Source organism: Ostrinia nubilalis, chromosome 23, assembly GCF_963855985.1.
Source record: "Ostrinia nubilalis chromosome 23, ilOstNubi1.1, whole genome shotgun sequence".
Classification (NCBI taxonomy): domain Eukaryota; kingdom Metazoa; phylum Arthropoda; class Insecta; order Lepidoptera; family Crambidae; genus Ostrinia; species Ostrinia nubilalis.
The window spans coordinates 8,911,249-8,936,570 of record NC_087110.1 but is presented as its reverse complement, the minus strand read 5'-3'; the positions used below and the strand labels follow the sequence as shown (position 1 = coordinate 8,936,570).

The 25,322-nt window shown below is 37.2% G+C and overlaps 1 protein-coding gene across 5 annotated transcripts in view; it reads right to left on the bottom strand.

Moving 5' to 3' along the window:
• Window positions 1–25,322, bottom strand: part of LOC135083517 (plectin) — a 78,945-nt gene that overhangs the window by 30,067 nt on the left and 23,556 nt on the right. For 2 of the 5 annotated variants that reach the window (XM_063978274.1, XM_063978278.1), the window contains exons 2-6: window positions 4,720–4,869; window positions 3,653–3,764; window positions 3,069–3,124; window positions 1,674–1,937; window positions 344–511 (exon numbers count right to left, since the gene is read on the bottom strand). In XM_063978274.1, the coding sequence (XP_063834344.1) occupies window positions 344–511; window positions 1,674–1,937; window positions 3,069–3,124; window positions 3,653–3,764; window positions 4,720–4,869 (750 nt within the window). Of the gene's footprint in view, window positions 1–343; window positions 512–1,673; window positions 1,938–3,068; window positions 3,125–3,652; window positions 3,765–4,588; window positions 4,598–4,719; window positions 4,870–25,322 lie in introns of those variants that run through there. The other 3 variants (XM_063978275.1, XM_063978280.1, XM_063978276.1) reach the window with 2 other exon arrangements.

Genomic DNA, 25,322 nt, shown 5'->3' with positions numbered 1-25,322 from the left:
GATTTTTAGAACAAGCTAAAAGTTAGAAATAATGTATTCTGTTGAGAAAATTTCTCCTTGAAAAGGAGACGTCAGCGAATATGGGAATTTAGTTTTTTTTTAAATTTCCTTGTAAATTTTCGTAATCTTAAATATAGATAGGCAAGACCTGGAGTGAGATCAAACGTGAAACTCAAGACCGAACGCGATGGAGGACTGATGTGGACGCCCTCTGCCCCGTCTAGGGGACATAGGACCTTAAGTCAAGTCAAATATACAGTCTTCCTTTAGGAACCTATAAATAGTGTAAGATCTACACACCTCAACTATCTTTCTCTAAAACAAAATCCAAGAAATTTCTCACGTCTGTCTGCAGCATGCTGTAATGCTCCTCCTTGGCGCACAGAGACTCCTTCAGCACGGCGATGTGACGCTGGTAGTCCTGGTGCTGCTCCTCCAAGGCCTTCATCTTCGCCGCCATCGCCAGGATCTCCTGGTCCCGCCGCTGAATCTCCAATCGGAACTCATCCAACTGCTCATCAATCCACCATCCATCCAAAAGTCGATATAAAATTAGACAAATCCAAACATCCGTTAGTAAAACATATCAACATCATCAACCAACAAGAAAAAACTATCTACTAAGGCAAAAGTGATGGCGAAAATGATATTGATGTTAAAAACTTTAATCTACTAAATACTGGTTTGGTAATGGTCGTTAGAGGTACAGGTGATGTTAGTACCATGAGAAGCACCACAAGCTTTTCTTAGTTACAAACGAAATGTTTCCAGCACCTTGGGAACACGGTTTGGTGTGCCATGGAAGACATTTCGACATTCTCTCATTTACTCCTTTATTTACATGCAACACTTTAACTTTATAATTATCTCGACGTATCTTAACTTTAATTCCGTATCATGAATGGACTGCTGGAAAACTTTCTATACTAAATACTAATAATATGGAAAAGATTGAAGGCTCGATGACGGTAGAAAGCTTTCCAGACGATCTAATGTCAAAACTTGAGAAAACATCTGGAGATGCACGGGCGCCTATGTTGTGATACACTTATCTACCGTACTGTGAGAGAAACGGATGATCCATGACGACTACATGAAGAGGTCGGGTCGTGATGAGTGGATGCCGGGACCAAGCTGCGCGGACTTGCGATCACACCGAAAGCACAACATGATCAAATCAAACATTTTCAACGAATACTTTAAACAGTTACTCGAAGTTAATTCGATGCATACGACCTCGACAGTCTTTATATTTAAACAGTCTATCTATAATCATCAATTTGGTGTCAGCGTCAATCTCACATGTTTCATCTAACCGTACATTACATCTAAAATATACTCGCATCGCCTAGGGCCCTACCCTACTTAACAAAAATATCTCGTTCGACATCTTTCAAGAATATAATTCCTCTTATTCAATAAAAATAGCTTTAACAACGAACAAGTTCACACAAAAATATTACGAGTCAACACAGTCGGCGACTTCGGCTAAGTTCGGACTTAAAGCGAGAAATTGACATGGTAACCCGTCGGCGACGGAGTCACAGAGTGGTGGCACTATAGTAGGGCGAGGGCCGCGGGTGCACGCGCAGGGCCGGCCGCGGCGGCCGCGCCGGCGGCGCGCTCGTGCGCCCGTCCTTCATCACGCGGACGTCGTTCAGCAGGAAACTTACTTGTCTCTTGAAGGGAGGGTCGGCCTTATCGTAAAGCGAGGCGTGCGAGGGCGCGAGCGAGGGCGGCGGCGGCGACACGTACGCGGCCAGCTCGCTCTCGAGCAAGGCGACCTGGCGCTCCAGGGTGGCGATGCGCGCCTCCTTGGTCTCGAGCACGGCCGTCAGCGTGGCGCCCGCGCTGCCGCCCGGCAGCCCGGCAGCCGCCAGCGCGCGCTCCAGCTGCGTCTGCAGCGCCCGCAGCGTGTCCGCCGTCGCCTTGAGCTCCTGCCATCACGGTCACGGTCAGCCGCCGCCGCCGCCCGCGCGCCCGACGGCGGCTCGAACTTACAACCTACCTACAACAGGCGACGCGTCTCGTCCCTCCCGGGGCGGCCGCGTCCCGGCAATTTACCCACCGCAGGGCGCGACCCTTGCGTGCTACACGGTGACGGTGATCGCAAGCTTAGCGTCGGTACGCTGCAAACCTTCGAGGCTAGAGCCTACCTAGCTACTGAATTTTGATAGCGTTCCGAAATTTTAGCCCTAAGCGATGTCTTCCGCTAGAAGGTCTTGCGATTGGTATAAGCACCGTGGATGCGGTTGCTTCATTGGTCACCATGCATCACAGTCACAAGATCCACGCCCTGTGGTGACGGCAAACTGTTGGGACGCCGACTCCATTTGCGGCCTATGAACGGTCAAGCTTGAAAGTTGCAACTGAATCGCGTTGGAGACGCCGCAGCCCCGGTCGTGGCGGTTAAAAGAAAATTTTGCATCTAATTTAATGATTGCTCAACTGAATGCCCAATAACAAAATTTACGAGACGGTCTAAGGTTCGTGTGACGGGGACATAATGAGCTGCTAAACATGCAATGTCGTGAATCTGGTCGTGTTTTGTGTGGATTTTCAAATTTCGTCTGTGTGTTTTGGCCGAATTGGGTTAACGTTTGTTTAAATTTTGAATTTTTTATTTGTTGACGTGTGAAAGGAGGGTAGTAAGAAAAGGAAAAGTGCTTGGGGAACAAGCTTGAGTGTCACAGAGGCTTTGAAAGACCGTGGAAGTGAGAAAGCAAGATTTGTCAAGAAGTGAAGGCGACGAATGGCCGTAGAACACATAAGGCTTCGCGACAGACACATTCCGCTCAAGTTAATGAATGAAATGAAACTATCAAGAGCAATTCTAACAGAAACAGTGACGATGATAAAGGTATCACAAAATAAAACGCCCATGTGATAGTAACACTAACTAGACATAAGGAAGCGTAGTGACGTGCACATCATACTCTAGCTAATCGTAATGCAGGAAAGTTTGTAGTGTTAGTAAAGTTCCCAGTAGTGGGGTATATACTGAGAAGTTTACTAACCAAGCTAATTGCTAAGCTAGCATGCACCACGGGACAGACATCGATAATTACCTGTTTTTGCGCCATGGCCTGCATTTGTTGGAACATTTGCCTTTCTTCCTCTTTCCCTGAAAGTGTGAAAGGGTTACATTGTGTCCTATCAGATATTGCCATTTAATTTCATTCAATAATCGATCTTAAAGATTTAGGGGCTTATTACAAAGAGATAAACGGGCGTTGAATTCTTGTTTAAATTGACATGTCATTTTAAACACCCTATTTAACGTCTGTTTAATTTTTTCGTAATAACACCAGTCTTTAATTTGTATAAATTTAATTCAATTGGCAAGAGTCAGCAAATAATTCTGAAAACGCAGAATTCACTAATAAGCACTAAATATTATATTTTACTTAAAGGACAAAACACACTTATCAACCCGGAAACGGATACTAACTTTATCAACTGGAGGCGGTCAGTATTCTTTGTATAAGACTCCGTACTGCAACGCACACTCCGCACAATAACATAAACGCCTCTCCTCGCGGTTGGCAGAGCGGCGAAAAGTGATACAGTATTGATACCTTTCCGAGTTAAAAAGTGTGCTATGACTTTAAGGCTACTACTTAAATTAGATAAAAAATGAGGCAATAATTACATAGTAACGACGTACCCATCCCCTTATTCTGTAGCATTTCGAGCAACTTTTTGATGCTTTCATCTCGAGCTTGTAAGGTTTGCTTTTGTGTTTCGATCCGTAGCTCTAGTTCCTGTGGAAAATTTTGTTAATTAATGCCTGGTACTCAACGTGCCGTGGTTATTATAAAAAAACATTTCGCAATTAATTAAGTAAATAAAATCGACTTTATCGACTAAAGAAAATCAAAAAGCTATCTTTTTTTTCTACTTCAACGGGACTATTCCCACCTCTCGTTCCCACCGCTGCAACTCCTGTATAGCCAGGATCTACAGCTTGGCTGCCAATAAAATCCCAACCAGTGAAGGTCAAGTTAGTCCCGGGGAAAAGTTAAAGTGTCATTGGACCCTTCTCTACTTGAGAAAAGACAGCTTTTTGACGAACCTATAGCTGCCTAGACTCATCATCAGCCCACCTCAGTCTAGCAGTAGCAGGACATACCTACCAACAACTGTATTTTATATGCTACTATCCACCACCACTCTATCGTCCGTATTCACAAACGATGCTTGCTTAAGTGAAGTAGCAAATCGAACGCACAGCATTGGATAGAGCTTTGTGATTGGTTCATGTGTCACCCTTTGCGTCCACACGCTTTAATTCAGGAGCTACAGTAATCCCATGATGTACTAACAACATATTGTAGTCTCTTTCACCTTGATAGTGTCCCATTATAGCTATCTCCCTCTACAGCTGCTGTTTTTTCACGTCCAGTTTCTCTAACGCCAGTTCACGAGTTTCAGTTATCTCATGCGGTACTGACAACATACAGTCGTCTCTCTCACCTTAATAGAATCCCTCCATATAGCAATCTCCCTCTGTGACTGCTGTTTTTTCACGTCCAATTTCTCTAACTACTCACATGCGTTACTGACAACATATTTTTATCTCTCTCACCTTAATAGTGTCCCTTAATATAGCTATCTTTCTCTGAAGCTGTTGTTTTGTCACGTCCGATTCCTCTAACGCTAGTTTACGAGCTTTAGCCTTATCATACGATACTGACAACATATAGTCGTCTCTCTCACCTTAATAGTGTCCCTCAATATAGCTATCTCCCTCTGCAGGTGTTCGTTCTCCGCGTAAAGCGCTTCTAGTTGTTGCTGCAACTCCGGCGCCGGCTGTCGCATGCGCAATCTTAGTTCTTCTTCCAATTGTCTGACGAGCATTGCTTGTTTCTGTAAGGAGAAGGGAATGGTTAGTAAAGAAAGACAAGTTGAGTAAAGAAGAAGATACATTGATTTAAGTATAATAGGGTAGCTGAAGGGGTTTAATATAATATTTCTTAAAACAAACTTTTGGGACTATTATTTACGATTATCATCAGATCATTGCAGGAGTTCGACTCAATTCGAATAAACAGAGGCAAATAAAGGATTTAGCCTAAACTCCTCATGCTTGCCAGACGGGTTAGGAAAGCTAAGTTCACTTAAAATTAAAATCAAGTGTCATGTTTTGCTTTTCGCAGGATAAAATTAAGGAAAGAAATTTCGCAATACAGAAAATATACCTAAGATTATATATTTTCCCTAAGTTAAGAATGGTCAAACTTAACCATAATAATAACAATTCAACTTGAACAACAGCAAACGAATGCGAAACATAACCTATCAATATCAACAAATTACATAAAACACAATAATGTTACCTAAAAGAACTTTCTGTTCATCAAAACGCAAACGAATATTCAGCCAGGGGAATATGCTCGCAATATCGGCAAAGCCCCATAGTATCGTCGTCAAAGAGAAAGCGATATTAGTTCGCGTAGTTGCAAACTCGTTTGTGCACATTAGGGGCATCGTGGTTCTCTTATTACAATGGAGCAGATCCTTGAAAACGGTGTAAGTTTTTTCCATCTTTCAAATGTCTGAAAATCTAGCTTACCTACATCACATAATCTCAAAGAGATGAAGTTGTTTTAATTAAATACGCGTACATAAGACTGCAAATAAAGTCGCTTCTGTGTTTATTTATAAATCAGAGAGGCAACTTAATTTGGATCTAATATGTCATGATGATTATTATTATGGCAAAACCCTCCACTATAGTGGAGGAGGCTCATAGTCCAGCAGTGGACTGTAAAGGGCTGTTGATGATGATGATGTCATGATGACCTTTAACTGTAGCCTGTAGCTAAAAGACCACCTAAATTGAATGATGTTTCAAGAGATAATCTCTATACCTATAATATTAGTTAGATTAGTGAAATTCCCTATTTACTTATACATTTACATTTGATATAAAGACGTGGGGTGGCGTACAATTTCATGTCGTTCGAATAGGAGCTGCATAACTTTTCAAATAATTAGGAAAAATTTGCAAGTGTGTTAGGACACACTGATGAGCATTACGATGCTCATCCATCATCAATAGGTAATTTTGGTCACTAGGAGCACTCTGAACCAGAGGCAAATAGAGGATTTGGTCTACACTCCCTACGCTGGGCAGAAGGGTTGAAGACTGTGAAGAGGGCTAATACCTACAGACGATAAAGTATTTTAGTTACTGTCAAAATCATATCTTCGGGATAAAATTAGCATCAGCTATAAAACAAGACAAAGGCTTCATAACCAAATTGTTCCAAAATCCGACTACATAGCAACGTCGTATAAAAAAATTCTCCTTTATAGCTCGTAACTGCGGAATTATCTTAAAATTCGCGAAGTACTTACCTACTTTATATTCAAAACTGGTAGGAACAGTTATGTTTTATTAGTTTCTTTGCTTCTGAATTTACGTTGTAAGGTTTCAGGTTTATATTTTTAGTATCAGTTGAAATGATAATGTATTTTATTACAATAAAATAAAGTGTGATGATAACCCACTGCATGCGATAACTTAATTTTTTTTCGCCACGTAAGCTCTGGTTTCCACCTGGAGAGGAGAGATGTATATTGAATAACCAATCAGATATCCGAACCGTAACTAAGCGGAGAAGTGATGTGGAATTAAAGAAATACCATCTCCTCTCCGCTTTAGTGGAAACTGGTCCTAAGTGTGATTCTACAGATATTAAAATAATGTTTTCTCAAACTTATAATTTCGGAGTCTCCATAGCTTAGTGGTTAGAGCAGTCGCGTCAAGCAAAAGATCTTAGATTCAGTTTTTCATATTATTTGGTCTATGTTCTGTAGATTTTTTTATATACACTGGTCATCATAAAAATCGACCCACCCGCGACGAGCACTTTCAAACGTATGCATCCCCACTTCCCACCAATATTACTATACTATATTACCATTTAAAAACCTAGTTCTAAACTTCATTTCATTAAAGGAAAGGTTTTTACCCCAAAAATGTGTCTGTAGAAGAATCCAGAGTCACTTCTTCAAAAAATAGGTAGTTACGCTTGAGCCAACTTCTATGGCTATAAAACTGTTAAGTTGGGATTAATCGCTATCCATCTGTTAAAGAGGACACGTGAGATCATTATTTGGTTTTATAACCATAAAAATTGGTCTAATTGATCCCAGAGGTGAGCCCAAAGTGAGGTCTTTTTTCAAGTTTTTCAAGTCACATTTATTGTATATGGTAATCGTTTATTAGGAAATTAAATGTGTTTTTCTTTAAGGATATTTATTGGGCTTTCAAATAACACCAATATTGTTGGGGCACCATGATTGTGTCCTGTAAAACGTAGGTGGGCCGATTTTTGTGATGACCAGTGTAGTTAGGCTGGGTTGCACCATGTTATTTTACCTTAACAAACTTCAAAAGTCTATCAAACTCCATACCATATGCAGCCTTATTGTTTTTATTATTGTATGTGTGGCTGTCAGATGTGGCTGAATTTCAGTTCCTGAAACAACCCCACTACCCTTTTCGTACTACAACATTGTAAACCTATAATTGTAGCCTTCTTAAGCACACAATGGCACCAAATACGGAACTCCTATCATTAAAACTTGCCCACTCAACAAACTGTACATTGCTAGTCATTGTAAACAGCAAGAGTTAGGTAAATTCAATCGTATCCGTTTGGGAATAGAGTTCAAAACGGGTTATTTACTTCTGATATTGTTAAACCACACTAGTGATGTGAAAGTATCAACTGGTTCGGACTTATCGATAGTATCTTCACGCGATGTTGTTCCATGTTTGTGGTGTAAAAATATACATTTTAAATAAGTGGTGGGCAATGAAAATTGCTGTTTCATAAAATTAAAAGGATAAATAACAATTATTTCATGGAAGTCTACACACTTAGCATTGCAATAATAGCACACATACCTATTAATAGGACTCCTGAACCTCATGTTGCCAGAAGAAACAACACAAATATAATACAATATTGTAGCATGAAATACATTGCTTTAAAAGTTGTCTAAAATTAAGGCATAAGCTCAAACCCACAAGTGGATTAATGACCTCATAAAGGTAGCAAGAAGACGCTGGATGGAGGCCGCTACCAACCAATCAATGTGGAAATCATTGAGGGAGGCCTTTATTCAGCAGTGGACATCCTGTGGCTGAAATGATGATGATAATGAAGCTTTTTCAATTTACCTTTATGACTGTAGGTAATCTAGCATCCATTTAGTTAGTCTAGCATCAATCAATCTAGATTGTAACCGACATTAATTTTATCTAAACCTAACTTAAGTAGATATGAACGACTATCATCTGTAGGCTCTTTTTTAGTTGTAATAAATAATATTTTTCAGTATCAATGTGTAGTCTGATGTGCCAGCTCAGGGCGTATGATTTATAGTGTAACGTCAACCCACGCCGTAAGCCGGCGATATGATATCACGTAATTCATATGACATAGTTATTACGAGTATGCATTTTACTTCATTAATCTTATCATAATACTAGTTTTCACCGACGAACTAAAGTGGTTCCCAAAATCGGAGGCTCGTACGTACATTTACTTTCACCATACTAGGTCATCATCATCATTATTTCAGCCATAGGACGTCCACTGCTGAACATAGGCCTCCCCTAATGCTTTCCACATTGATCGATTGGTAGCAGCTTGCGTCCAGCGCTTCCCTGCTACCTTTACGATGTCGTCGGTCCACCTTGTAGGTGGACGTCCCACGCTGCGTTTTCCGGTACGCGGCAATACTAGGTGTTACTTTTGAAATGTCAATTTATTTGTTTTGTTCCGTAAATTTTCCATGGAAATAGAAGCCCCTAAAGCCCCTAAACTTTGCTGGTACTATTGGTATGAAGGTGACATGTTGGTGAAACTGAATTTCTTAACAAGAGTTCCTTCCATACCTGTAGGATGGGACTCAAAAGGGACTTGTCGGTAAAAATGGGCATTAGATAGACCATCCTTTAAAATGTCATATTGTAAAGTATCAAAAGCATATCCGACTCTACATTTTTGTAGCAAAATAGCACCTTTTACAATCCCATAAGATGTTACATAAAATCCTCAACTTATCACTGGTAAATTATAAAGGGTTGTGCTCTTGCAGAAAGAAGCAGTTGGTACCATTGCTGATAGAAAATTGTAAAAGAAAAAAGTGCCTGTGGTTTAAAGCGCAGATTAAGTTGTAAGCATGTAACATACCATCTGGCCTCAAGAGAAATTTACTTCCGGGATAAAGTACCTATGTTTTGCATCTAAGTTATTACCTCTTTTTATGCATTTTAATCGGAACTTGCAAGTAAGAGAACATGGGAAAAAAAGTAAAAAATACTGGCAGTTGATAACACATAAGTATTAAAAGTATTACGTTTTTTTTTAATTCAACGCATAAAATACGCGCAAAGGCATAAAGACGTTCAGATTACACAATACAAAAGTCCTCGAAATCCGAAAGTTCCATATTCAAATACTGCGATTCCAAATTCAACAGCAACCTAACCTAACCTAACCTTTATTACATTAGACATAAAGTAAAAAACTCGATTTATTTTTCTTGTAGAAGGTTTCTAAATCGCTACCCTCCCAACCCATCCCGCTGCGGCCCATTTCTTCCTTAATTCCAACCAAATCGATACTTTCAAGGCCCACATTTGTTTGTATGAAGCTTTATACTAGGGTCGTTCTATCCATCGACACAATTACGGGATTATCGATATGAATCAGATTTAATGGATAATTAGAAATGTTTCATTCAGTTTTATATATTTTCAACTATTACTTTTTTATTTACTGGAGACGAGAAGGTACTTTTGTCGGATTTCTGAAATGAGATTTTTAGAGAACATAAAAAGCTTAAGTTTATTATTTACCTAGGTAAGAATAGAAAATTCAGAAACCGGGGGATAGTTATTTAAGATTTGCGTTTGAGATACGAAACCCAATTTCGAGTAACTACATAATTTAAGTAATGTATATCCACACAGCCTTTAACTTTTTATACTTAGCTACATACCAAAATATTAAAATGATTTAAAACAAGTAAATGAAAAAGTATTATACCTAATTGCCAACTAATATATGTATAGTCTGGTTACAAATAACTGGTTTACAAATAGTCTGATCTTCTAGCGGCTGCTGCACTAAGCTGTGCTTGAGTCGCGAAAGCCATACGTAACACAGGTTTAACAATATTGTTAGAATATTTTTTTCCAACAACAATGTAATGTGTTTATAAAAGATAAAGAGAAAAACCTGTCATTGGCTATACTATCAGTCTAAATCTTATAACTAACATTCTCAATGTATCGCTGTTGGTTTCTATAAATAAATTAATATAGTGAGGACACACGGTACATGGCAATTTAACAGTTTTTAAACCTTATAGATATAGTTTCAAGATTGAGAACAACGCGATTATTCATATTCGAATGGACGACTATAACTTGAACAAGTCAATTGATTATATTTATAGCTACGATCGTTTCGTTTTCATTAGCCATATTTCCTGACTAATAATCATAATTATCGATGTCGAGGTTATCAATCAACATCACTAATTTGACAAAGAACCGATTATTTTAATGAAACGGTGGTAGAGGGTTGTGGGCTTGTGGGTATAGGCCAATGATACAGCCGTTTTATAACAATAAATTAATAAATTGTACAATGTACACTCAGCGTCAAATATTTCGTGACACGCAAATTAGCCAAAAAGTTCGCAACACGTCTTTTTTCATCATCATTTCAGTCATAGGACGTCCACTGCTGAACATACCCTCCCAAAATGACTTCCATGTTGACCGGTTGGTAGCGGCCTGCGTTCAGCGCCTTCCTGCTACTTATTATGTCGTCGGTCCACCTCGTGGGTGGGTCCCACGCTGAGTTTTTCGGTACGCGGCCTCCACTCCAGAACCTAGCTGCCGCTTTGCCTTTGTTAAAATTGGAATAAGGTTGTTTTGTCAAATTTTTGGCCACTTTGGGTGTCACGAACAATTTGACGCTGACTGTACCTACAATTAATAACTCCCAAAGGGCTCTATTGCACGACATGTAAAGTTGTCATTTCTTATTCTAAAATCGCACTTATTGTAACCACAACAGATGTGTATTTAACTTGACAATATTTATCACCGCGAAGGGCGTGGAATATAACAACTGAAAATCACAACTCAACAACGAGTCAAACTTCAAAAGACACCGTTGTATGATAAAGCTCAACATGACTCATTGGCTTATGTACCCTACGTAGAACGTGACTATGTGTGATTCACCCGTAGGTCATCCAAAGCATAGTTTAGGTTAGTCTTTAAAAAAATTGGGCATTATTAGGATAAGTTAAACTGCTCTTTACTATCCAATTTAAGCTTAGATGTTGAAATTCAATGCTATTTATTTTAAGAGCTTTTATTATTTTAAAATGTTAGGCTATCTTAATCAAGTTAAGTTATAATTAAGAATTGAACCCAGATCTCTCTTTCTTTAACCAATAAAATTACTCTACTACTCTTTCACTAACAAACCATTTTATTTTGAAAAATCCACATACAAAAGGAGCCGAGAAAAAAGCATTAGTTAAAAAAAACCTCAACTAAACACACAAGGAAATTATGCTTTCATACCGTTCATTTACTAAATGAACAAATTGCGTATAATTGGTAGAGTAAGTTTAACCGTCAGGTCAAATAACTATTCTGCAGAATGGTTCCGTATGGGGTTTATGAAATTCTTAATTGAGAAAATGGTTTTGAAAAAGTCTTGAAATATTTATTTATGCAATTAGCATTTATAAAACCCATGACACGTGCTGAAGCTTTAGAATTGTTTTGTTAATTGATTAAACTTCTTTTATTATTAACGTAAGTCGTAATAAACGAAACGAAAGTATGATTAATAATTTCAGTGCAAAGTTTGACAAATTAATGACAAAGGTACTTCTTTCGTTCAAAATAAACGAACGAATCGTTTCAGCCAAATGACGTCCACTGCTGGACAAAGGCCTCCCTCAAGGATTTCCATAACGACCGGTCCTGCGTTGCCCGCATCCTAATTCTTCCCGCGACCTTCTTTATAAAGACCTTTAAATTGCTTATTAGAATAAAAATATGACGCATGTTTATGATTTAAAATAAAAAAATATTTTTTAAGGATCTCTAAAAGCACCAAAACGTACATTAACCAGTCGTTAGCGCGTAGCGTGACCGTATCCCGATCGATGTGCAAGCACCTTAAATCGACGCGGTAATGTTGCCACACGGGAAAAACACTCCAGTTCGGGGAAAACGATTGAATTCTTAAACCTTAGGTCGTACGTGTGCGAAATTGCATTTTGATGAGGGTAGGAAAAAATGGCGGTTTTTGTCGGTTTAAAACTATTATTAACTTACTTAAGTTTAATGTTAATGCACAGCACCTACCCTTTGAAAAAATATAAAATGATGAAAATGATAAGCTTTAATTTTCTATGCCATTTACCACAAGAAGAACGATAATTTTGACTCAATAAGGCCGAGTTGCACCACCTTACTTTAATTAAGTGTAACTATAAACCAAAACCCGTGTTTTTTGTATGAGAGTTTGACAGACTTTGATGTTTGATAAAGTTAAAGTAAGATGGTGCAACCCAAACCCATTTTTCTTAAGATCCTAGATTTTAAAGTACTGGCTGGTGAAAATGGCGTGACGTTGTAATCAACTAAAATTAAAAAGAAAATAAACTCGAAGTGTATTTTTAAAAAACCAAATGAACATCGTTTTCTTCAATTAACTTTTTCATAAAGTTAACACAGACTCGCATAAATTAGGGTGTACGGCAAAGTAAACAAGCGATATGACGTCACTCGAAGGGAAGCGTCTATAACTTTATCAAACTAAGTATATTTAAAATATTTTTATTTACTATTATTGATAAAAATTGTGTATTTGCGTAAAATAAGACACATTAATTGCGTTTAATCACTAACTAATTGCGTTTAATCGCGGTTGGGGGAGGGGTCGCGCATTCCACGGACCGGCAAACTTAGCGCGAACGGGTAGTAGTACACATTGCTAAAACAAAAATCAAGATATATGCTGTTCTTTACAGATATCTAGGACATTATTTGTCCAACATTTTACTACAACGTAACATAATACTCGACAAAATGGTAGGGTCATCCCTTAGGGATTGCACGGTAGCTGGCTTACTTTAAAACATGCGGTAGACCGCATCGTAAGATGTACAGACAATATTCATTTATTGTGTAAAACACTGACACTTAATCCCTCTTTAATGTGGGTTTTAACTATACTAAGTACCGGTGAATCGAATTTAATTGAATATTGATACTAATTTCAGCATTTTCAGCGTGTTAACCGTCCAAAACAAATTAAACCATAACCTTTATCTGCCAGTTATATTAGCTTAGTAGTACCTTTGTTATTCAGAAGTAAAGAATCTAAGCTACGAACTACAATTTTCTTTTAAATAATTTCATTCGGTTTGCTTCAGGAAAAGTCTGTTTTTTTTGCAAGAAGCTTTTAAAAAGCACTTTTACACGTCCCAGTATTCGCGACCATGGCTTTGGGACAAGAAATTGGCCAAAAAATTGAGATTTGAAGTTCAATTTTTAGTACCTAGTGGGCGCTGTATGATTCTGGTAGAAATGGAAACGACAGGTGGATATAAATGCGTTATTTGTTAAAGCCTTATCAAAAATCCGTTACATAGATTAGCAGAATTAACACACAGACGTGTAAGCATACCGACTTAGTTACTAGAGATATACTAACCAAGTCACCATAGAAACTATAGATGATTATAAGAACGGTTGGCTAGCAATTCACGCGGTTCGCTCTACGTTACTAATCCCCGGTAGGTATAGAGCATTAGATTAGCCCCTTTGTATAACAACCAACACATATCGACATAGTAGACACATATAAACTAAATTATTTTTAGTATTTATGTAATTTTAAAAAGTAACTTTTGTGTGGTATAAGGTACATACCGACTTTTTTATGGGATACGAGGCAAACGAGCAGACGGATCACCTGATGGTAAATGATTACTGTCGCCCATAGATCTCCCGCAGGCCCAGGGGCGTTACAGCTTTAAAATGTATATAAATAAAAATGAATTGATGTTCGTTAGTCTGATTAAAACTCGAGAACGGCTGGGCCGATTGAGCTGATTTTGGTTTTAAAATGTTTGTCGTAGTCCAGGGTAGGTCTAAACGGTGAGCAAATACGCGCGCGATATTGTTGTTCTGTGACAGACAAAATTCCACGCGGGCGAAGCCGCGGGCGGAAAGCTAGTATTAAACTAAACTCTTCTTGAACTTTTTGTCAAATTGCATGAATTAAACAACATCATAGATTAACGTTTATAAGAATAACTCAAAATACCTAAATGATATTACCACCAGTAAGTATGCGAAATCAATTAAATTACAACTAAAAATCTAATTTATTATTATATTGAATTTTAGTCATCTGCGATAAATACTTTTATATTTTATTTTATTTAACATTTTCCTTGAGCTATAGGTATAGCAGCTAAAGGTCTATGAAAGCCAACGATTCGAAACCTGATGTCGTCTTTAAAAGGATTAAGTAATTAAATTAAAAGTAAAGGTTATTCGACCCGCAGACGGTAATGACTCTAAGATAAGTTCGTTCAGTAAGTTTAAATTGTATTACTCAAGGAAATGTACCTATAGCTAGAGTCAAAACGAACTTTATTTGTTGCAATTCACGAAGGCGAGTGAGCTTTACATGTCAAACGTTTTGCATGTACACGTACACACACAAGTAAAGCAGCTCACTCGCCTTCGTGAGTTGCAAGAACTATACCAAAAAAAACACGCTTTTAAAAGCAATTTTATGAGCGCTAGGGAATATTTGAAGAATATTGAAGTTTGTACATCTTGGCAGCCTAATGTTTTGTTAATTTGACGACGTTAGCCGTAGGTAGGGTTTTCATAAAAAATTAAATAGAATTATGACAGTGAATCTAGGTATTTATCTTTGATACGTTATGCATCAGTTGGTGGGTAAGCTAAAGATGGTTCTTTGTATGTCATTTAAAATTAATGTACCTACTTAAACTCGCTTTGGTGACTTCAGATTTTAGCATAAACTTTGGTGACATGACTTCATAGTACATTTGCTTTATTTTGGGGTATTCTCGTATGTAACCAACTAATGGTTTTTATGCAATTAACAAATTTAATTACCATGGTGAGGCAAATAAGTAAATACCGCTACACATTTCTTGTGTGTTATGTAATTGATATAATAGCCCTACTGAATGTATTTGCTCTCTTGTAATGGCCATCTCGGTCGTAATTAAATACACAATTACCGAATAAATTAATTAAGTGTCAGTAACGTTTGAGACAGTGGGGAGAAGCCTCGTTAACTCGGCTCAGTATCATCTTAATAGTCTCAATTTCATGGATGAAAGCACCTTAATGCAGAATTATTGTGAAGAATAGCACCATCAGTAGAATTTCTCGTAAATGGCTAAAATTTCAAGGAATTACTAGTTATAGGTAGACCTAAGGCTACAAAAACACCTACTTCTTCTCCTATAGTGATATCAGTTGTTAGGTACAATCTAGTATACCTAATAACTGACGTCACATCTCTAGAGTCAGAAGACTAAATCGGCCGCATCTGCCTTGATTGGATCGGCAGGAGCACGAAATCATAGTTTTCGGACAATAAGGATGATCTAAGACTTCTTTAGACTACTCTAGGTCTTCCGATTAAAATAAGTAGAGTTTGCCTACTCTGCTTGGTTTGGTCAGTAGTAAGCCTTGTTCTGAGTCCTGAATCATGCAGCACAATACTCGTAATAACTATGTTAACAGCATGTGTAAAGTACATAATAATTATTTATATCAACGCCCTTGACTCTACCTAGATATTAAAACTTTCGTTCATTACACTAACAATTAACCTCTCCAGGATTCAAACCCATTTTTGGTGGTATGGTACTAAAATGTATGATTCACCATGCCAAGCGCATAGCATTATTAAACAACTATATTTAATCAGAGCAAACACAAGACCGCCTAAATTGCACACGCCTAAATCAGACAATATACAAATTGACTTTTACAATCGTTTCACAAAGAGCGTAGATATTACTGAAATTGAAACTCAATTATTTCCCAACAAACAGAAACGAAATATCGAAACACTCCTCCAAATCGTCGATTCCTCCATAAAATCGTCACACTCTCTCGATTACCTCCGCCTCCGTTCGTGAATCGATACGAATACTACGAGGGGGTTTTAACGGGAGGATGGACCTCCCCCCTTCCTCCCGTTCAAACTGGAATGATCAGCTGTAAGCCTTGTACATTTTAGATGGCGACAGCCTGACAACCAACGGGGTAAATTGAATAATTGTCGTCCTCTTTCTTTTAATTTTCGACATCTGGGTCCCATTTTGTTTTAGGAGGCGGAAGATTTAATAAGGAAAAAGGTTTGGGCTCTTTAAAATATGTTTTGGAAAAGAAAAAACGGGGAATAGTTATAAAATGTTTAAGTAATAAGCCTAATTCTACTACTAACACTAGTTATGGGGTACATTGTTACCAACAAAAATAGAGGGAACAACAAAGAATCATTTGAAATTTGAATTTGAATGCTATGTTATTTTTATATGACGGGTCATTGTGTCGGACAACAGCCTCAGTTATTATAACACACACAGAATCTCAAAAGCATAAAATGATATTTCATTTCTCAACTGGGATACCTAATAGCAGAAAAGATCGTCTACTTCAGAGTTACTGTCTAAAAATGTTTTATTCATTTTTTATCTCTACACAGTTACAAAAACACAGATAAGAGCATTACCTACCTATGTAATATAAAACATGGAGTGAAATAGTACTCTAGTAAGTGCCACCTACGCAACTACGAAAAATGCAGCCATTTTTATTTCCCCAGCTTTTCCATCGTCTCTCCTGTAGATGTTGAAAAAGCACCTTTTAAACCCATCGACTGAAAACCTAAAACAAAATAGCACTTACTATGTAAGCAATAAGGACACTATTAGGACAAACGCAGCGGAGGTAAGAGTGACCTACTCGAGGTAGCTGAGATGTGAGTGCTACGAATTTACAGTGCTACGAAAATATTGGGCTTTTACCTTCGTAGCAACTACGAAAATATTACCTCTTTTTAAATAAAATCGCCGATACGGATTTTGTCTTACGGCTTTTAAATTCGTACGAATAATTTTCACTCTGTAAATCAAAGTGAATGGTTTTTATCTGCTTTATTTTTACCGATTGGAACTGAGTTTTCAGCAGAAACAAATTCATCAGGCTTTTCGTCACTGGAATTCAATTTGTTACTACAAATGGGATGAAAATCTCGTTAAAATCTACAAGTCCTTATTTTGTACTTAATGTCATTGTGAAATTAATTTCCAAATTCATAAAAAAAAACAAAAGAAACCTAAATAATAATAACAAACATAAAACAATCGCGACTAATGAGTATTTTAATCAGCATCGCCGCTCGAAGTACCAGGGCGTCATAAATTGTAGGAGGTCGCTCGTACGTCGCGAGGTCGTCGCCCCGCCGCGCGATGGCGCTGTAGCGCGCTTCATTGATCCGCGTGGACAACCGAAAATAGCGGTATTACGCAACCTCCATTCAGGCAGTTCCTTTTTAATTTTCTTCCTATATTGCCAGTGTTACTTTTGCCGCGAAAATAAAATTAAAAAAGAATTTTACGCTTTTGAGATGAAATTGCGAACTCGAATTTACAAAGGAACTTTGGAAAAGATAAATAAATGCCTTGAGGGTTCTGAGTAGATAACTTTGTTTGATTTTCTTGTGTTCTTGATAAAAATTGGAAAATTACTGTTGGAAAAATGTATTTTTTGATTAATTCTTAGTAAATTCATTAAAGTAATTGAATACAAATTAGTATTTTATTGATCGGTCTTATGTAGATCAAATATATTTGAACAGATACAAATAAAAACATATTGTATCATGAAATATAATGCACACTTTTAATCTACATAATGGAATTTAAATGTCACACACTACCACCATTAAATCCCGATTTATTGATTAACGAAAGTAAATTACATAACTAGTATTATTTTTAGTAAAAGTGTGGATTTGCTGATTAAAATGGATCCCTAAAAATAAAGTCGCAATGCAAAAGGAATGCACAACGGAAATGTATATTACGTGTTACGTTTGGAATAAAAGTTCGTTATTATTAGAATTGATGGCGTCGCGCAAAATACACTCGGCATCAAATAAATCGCACCTCCCGCAACAAGCACTTTTCAAAAGTATGCATCCTCACTTCCCACCAACATTGGTACCATTTGAAAGCCTAGTTCATAGCTTAATTTCATTAAAGGAAAGGCTTTTACCCCAAAAATGTGTCTTTAGAAGGATCCAGAGTCACTTCTTCAAAAAATAGGTAGTTACGCTTGAGCCAACTTTTATGGCTATAAAACTGTTAAGTTGGAATTAATCGCTATCCATCTGTTAAAGAGGACACGTGAGGTCATTATTTGGTTTTATAACCATAAAAATTGGTCTTATTGATCCCACAGGTGAGCCCAAAGTGAAGTCATTTTTCAAGTCACATTTATGGTATATGTTAATCATTTATTAAGAAATTAAATGTGTTTTTCTTAAAGGATATTTATTGGGCTTTCAAATAACACCAATATTGTTGGGGCACCATGATTATGTCAGATGAAAATCTTTAAAGTTCGCGTCGCGGAAGGTGCGATTTATTTGACGTTGAGTATAGATACGTCAACAAACATTTTGAGGTTAACTTATAGTTTTCCCGCCATAAATAAAATGGCGATGGTCGGTCCGAAACAAACTGCAATCAACTTTTTTCTTAAGAATAAAATTGAATAATGTAAGACTGGTTATAGCTATAATTAATACCATCAAGCATTTATTAGTGTCAAGTTCAATATTTAATTGATAAAGTTTTTATCAAGGAAGTCTTTTAAATTTAACGTTGGCCTTAAAATGGAAATTAAAAATTATCAATTAGCGTCCTAGTTTTCATTCGACATACAGTCGTATTTTATATTTGAGATCTGAGGAACCCGGGTTCGAATCCACTCGTAACACAAGCTTATTTAGCTTACCACGAGGTACTAACGGGACTGTCTTTTAAAAAAAATATTCAACCCGATTCAATAATTTTGCACCACTACCTATCTTTCGGGTCTTCTATCCCTTTCACTCTACATTCTACTTTAGGCAAAAGGGGTTGATAGATCCAAAAATACTGATACGGCTTTAGAGCAGCCGCAGATCCGTATTCCGTATTCTGTATTCCAGAATACCGTTTCGTACTCACTATTTCCGGACGGGAACAAAATCAATATTCACTCGGATACAGTTTGAATGCAAAGCGCAAACGTTTTAGGAGTATTTAGTTTTTGTATTTATAACGTCCATTTGTATTCGAATTTCGAAACTGAATTGTGAACGACTCTAGCAGGATTTTGTTTTTTTTTCTATTAGGCTGGGTTGCACTTACTTTGACCGTAACTTTAACGATGACCGGTGTTTTTTGTATGGAGTTTGACAGAATTTTGACGTTTGTCAAAGTTAAAGTAAGATGGTGCAACTCAGCCTTAATGTCTAAAATAGGCGGGTATGTCAAAATGCCCGGAATGTATCAAGCGTGCTCTATTAATCGCTGAAGAGATTTATTTATAAAAAGACATGTAAAGCTATGAAATTCTTTACGAATAACCAACTCCACAGTGGCAACTCTGTACCTACATAATCTCAGTAAACTGTTTCTTACTAGACATAAAGAAACGCACTTTTGTATGTTTCTTTATTATTTGTTTAAAAATTACTTCATTATTTTAACCATACTCGTTTCATCTTTTTCAGCACTGTTCGACTTGACTCCTATACAACGTGTTAATGAAAAAGCGCAAAACCTCAGACACCCCAACTTATTTTTTATTGTTAAACGAATTAGAATAGAATAGAATAGTTTTCAGAATTATGTAAATTTTAAAATTAATTTTCGCGGATTATTTACGAAAATATTCACTCTTTTTGTTTTCGCCCCGCGCACTTGTTATCTCTTTTTTACGCATTTCTGGAAACTTATTGACCTTTCTCACGCTGATTGCAAGGCATGCACGCCTATTAGAAGGTTAGTAGTTAACGTAGATAGTTCATTCACCTCTGATAACAGAGTTAAGTAACACGGCGTAATTAAAATATTTTTTTGGTTAAAATTTGACCCTAATTTTTTATTAGTGGAATCAATTCTACTCTCGATGCCGAACAAACTAATTTCAGGTTTTGCGCTTTTTCATTAACACGTTGTAGATGTCCAAATCATTATCGTCACTATCAGCTGTATCCGTCAGTCCAAACAGCTGATTGTGACATCCATGGGCTCTATCCGAGCTCATATTATGGGAAATATTCCCATTGTCTTATAACGGCCGATTTTATTGCCAATCATACCGTTCCAGCGCGTTTCGGACCGACAATAAGGTTTTATGGGGTTATTAATACTTTTGTTGCGTAAGCTACTAAAAACATACAGTGCAATATTAGAGACAAATAACAGTGACTTAATGGCACTACTTTTGACCATAACAATTGCAATAACCGGTGGTTTTTGTATGGAGTTTGACAGATTTTTGACGTTTGTCAAAGTTAAAGTAGGATGGTGCAACTCAGCCTAAAATTGCTACACTAATAAGACTTAATTGTTTGTTTGTTTGTGTTGAATAGGCTCCGAAACCATTGGACTAATTTGAAAAATTCTTTCACCGCCAGAATTCCACATTGTCCCTGATAAATATAGGCTATAGAATATAGATAAAGACTATCACAGGCCGAAATTAAAACGGGCGAAGCCGCGGGAAAAAACTAGAATATGTTTGTTTATTTAAAAGTAATTAAAACTTACATACTTGTCTTAAGGCCAACTCAGTTGTTTATACCTTTCAAAGTAAAAAAACAATTAATTTGTATGGCTTTCTTCCACTACGATTAATATTATACACATAATGTATTATGATTCATCATTAAGTAAGTAAGCATTACAAGCAAATTGCCCATGTCACCATTGTTTTGTTTGTTAAGCTTAAGCAATCGAAGGCTACGCGTACATTTGGTTAGGAAGATAAATATTGATTATGTTAAAGTACGTGAAAGTTCAAATGCTGATTGAACAGGTCTGTACTAGGTAGCTACAATAAAACCGTGGACTGTATGTACTATATCATTCTATTTCGCTTTCAAACTAGTTCTATCTCTGTTCTACTACATTGTCCTACCGTTTGACAGACCTAGATAGACACATAATTTTGGGCTCCTCTTGACCCAAGGAAATGGAAAAAATCAAATTGAACCGCGTGTTAATCTACCCTCAGTGCCATCTAGTATCACTTTGTAACAACTAAAACCCAACATAAACAACAGTACTATCTTTTGATACTAGATGTCACTTTATACACATATGTGACTTCAACATGCCGCCCACCAAGGACAGAATGTCCTTAACTATGACCCATACATGTCTAGTAAAAACCTCTCGTATAACAAACAACACCTCGCGTATAAAAACCCATGTTTAAGAACCCTTCATATAATAAACCCTTAACATATTAAAACCACTCGTATAATAAACCCTTTACATATTAAAACCACTCGTTTAACTAAACCTTAGAACTAATAAAAAAATTAATTAAACATAACCTTCAGTACAGTTAATTGCTCATTAACTATAAAAACAAATTAAAAAACTACACATTTTACACATACAAAATACAAGTCATCCCATCAGTTCAGGGATTGTCCTAGAAAATCTTGCCAAACAACCACGTTCTTGGAGACAAGTTATCATCCTACACCTAAATTGTATCCCCGACTGCCGGCCCAGACTTTTATGAGCCTGTTAATAAACCTTGTATGAAAATTGTAAAATGTCTATAAAATATCAATTGAACTTATTACCTACCTAAAAACCACGAACTGAACTAGAGAGTGAAGAACTGCTTTCTAACAAATATTGGTCTACTGTACCTATTTGAACATAAAACCCTTTTTCTTTTCGAGTTTAGTGTATGATAGTTTGTTCTCTTCAAAACCCTTGAAAAACTTTCATACACACTACTAACAACTTAGTCATCCAAACAGCTCCACAAAACATAAACTGCGACATACCTACTCTTCTGTCACCGAAGTAACGGAGTTTTGACACTAGCAAACTAGCCCAACGGGAATTTCCCTGATGCAGTGATTACGCGTAAATAAACCCCAGCAGCGTAAGCAACGTTGAAGGCATCTGAGAATCCCTGCAGCCCTGCAAATCGTCGTCTGATCGAGTGCATACCACCGTGGATACTTCAGCTAAGTGTTGACTCGTTAATTAAGGTAAGTATTCCAATCTTTTATTATATCCCTAGTAAGTTCTTCCTCTCACCCTATTCCAGCTATCCACACTGCTTGATAACTTCTTCGCTTAAGCAAGTTGCTATCCATCCTAATGGATTGAATAGATGCGATACAATACAACCAATATAATTTTTCCTTTTTTTACAGATGCGGACAGAGGCGGCAATTCACTGAATACTGAAATTCATCATTGTTCCTGTTTCAGGTAAGTCTCTTCCCCTTTTTTTTTTTAGTTTACAATAACATCCTTTTAGTTTCTTTAAAATCCCAGTTGTCCTTCTTAGTCCTTTTGTTCCTTTATTATACCCTTTTGTTCTAATAACCATTTTTGTCCTATAAATCCCTAATCTGTACTTTAAATCCCTAATTTGTACTATAAATCCCTTTTTGTACTGTAATTCTTAATTTGTTCTAAATTCCTAATTTGCTCTATTCTTTCTTCCCCAGTTTGACACCACTTGCGGATGCGTCAAACACCACTTTCGCAGCAGATCTATTTCCCTTCATAACAGCATGTGGTAAGTATACTGCTTGTTCTTTGTTGTACTTAGTTTTCTGTATTAACTTCATGTGTTCCAGTTGTGAATTATCCTCTGTAAATCTTCTGTTCTTTAGCTTGTTGTATCCGTAATAAATCTTCGTTCTAAATGTGTTCAATCTTCTGACTGACGTTTCTTCTTGGTTACAGGAAGCCACTTCTTCGCGGTACGGTAGCTTCACTCCACATCCTCCATCTGCACTCCGACGAGTGGTGGCAGCGAAGATTTCTTCACGTCTTTGTTCTTTAGATGTTAACTTTCTTGATGTGAATAAAGTTTCCGCATTCAAAACCTTAGAGCGTTTTGAACTAAATCCCTTTACACGCGCATGCAACACTGTAACACGATTTTCATCAGCAGCCGTATTTATCAGTCCCGATATTATCCACCCCAGCGTGGTGCACTGTGCCACTGGTGAACCCATATGTCCCCGTAACAAACCATCCCTTAATATCTGACTACATACGTCTGCTCCCAGAAGAATATCAATCTTGTTCGGTACGTAAAATTGCGGATCAGCTAAATAAACCTGCGATAATTCCACCCAATTGTCTAAATAAACTCTCTGTCCTGGTAAATAAGAAGTAATGTCGCTAAGAACATACGCCTCTACCTCTATCTCAAAACTCGGATCTAGTTTAGATTTTAGTGTAAGTGAAACCATAGACCTGGATAACACCGAAGGTTTTTCATCACCTAAACCTGATATGTTATTAGTCACATTAATTGTCTTTAGTCCCAAATCTTGAACCGTAGCTTCAGTCACAAACGAAGCTTGAGAGCCTTGATCTACTAAAGCCCTACACACGTGATATTGGCCTGTCCTAGACTTAACGTCAACCAATGCTGTAGCCAATAACACATGAGTGCTCTTAGTCTTCGCGCAACATGCCATGTGATTTGCAGTCTCGATTGGCTGCGTATCCTGTTTTAAACCTTTCAGATTGCTGTCCTTCCCCGCACCTTCTTCTACTACTTGACCTAAAAACCCTGAACCAGCAGTCGAAGTAGGGGCTTTTCCTGAATGAAGCAAAGAATGATGCCGTTTTTTACAAACTCTACAATTGGTGGGTGATCGGCAAAACTTGACACCATGGTTGCTTCCTAGACAGTTATAACACATTTTATTTTTTATAACAAAGTCACGTTTGTTCTCATAACCCAAATTCGCAAAGTCTTTACAAAAACATAACTTGTGTTCCTCCCCACAAAACTCGCAAGATAATTTTTGAACATTAGTCGCATGTAAAACCCTAGTATGACTAATATTCTGCCCGGTACGCACATTGGAGGCTGACTGTTTACTGAAATATTTAGGTTCGATACATTCCAAAGCCCGAAACCTATCATACAGGAAATCTTTCATTTGATCGTAAGTTGGTAAAATATCAGACGCTACCGTTCTAGCAATGTGCAGTTCCCACTCCTTGCGTGTCTCGGGGTCTAGTTTTGAACTCAACGAATGTATGATCATTATGTCCCACGTAGAGACATCTATCCCTAAATTGATTAAAGCATTTAGGCAATCTGAGGTCGTGTCAATAAAACCTTTTAAAATACCTGCAGATACAGTACTAGCATTACGTTGACTTAAAAACCGATTCAAAATGTTGTGTGCCAAATATTTTTTATTACTGTATCTTTGCTCTAGAAGTATCCAACATTGATCGTAATTAACCTCAGCTACAGGTATGTATCGAATAAGTTGTTCTGCCTCTCCCGTCAAATACCCCTTTAGGTACTGTAGACGTTGAACATTGTCGAGAGATTGGTTTTTGTGTATCATCGAAACAAATAAATCCCTAAAAGTTATCCATTCTGAGTAGTTACCTCCAAACTTTGGAATGTGAATCTCAGGTAACTTAACTCGCGATTGGGATGGATAATTTGGCCTACTGTTGTCTACTGACTCTGTTGCCATCGCAGATAGACATTGTTTCAATGCGTCTTTAAAATCCAAGAACACTTCCTCTGTTTTATCGTACACATCATTAACAATATAATTTGCTTTGTTTAATAATTTCGGATCTGATATTTGTAATAATTCCTTATGCCCTTGTCTAAATTCAACCCACAACTCTAACAATGCCTCTAACCTGTTATTTATGAAATCTTTTGTCAAACGTTCATTGGGCGATTTTTTAAAATTAACTTCCGCCTTGACAATCCTAGATGATAAATCTTTCTGATAATTAATTAAAGATTCCATAGTCGACATTGTAAATTGTTAAAGAAATAATTACAAGACAAAAATAAAGTTCAAAAATTAAAACCGAAAAAAATAACTTAGAAGTTTTTCTGAGTTCACTTCATGAAAATTTTACAAGTGTTTGAA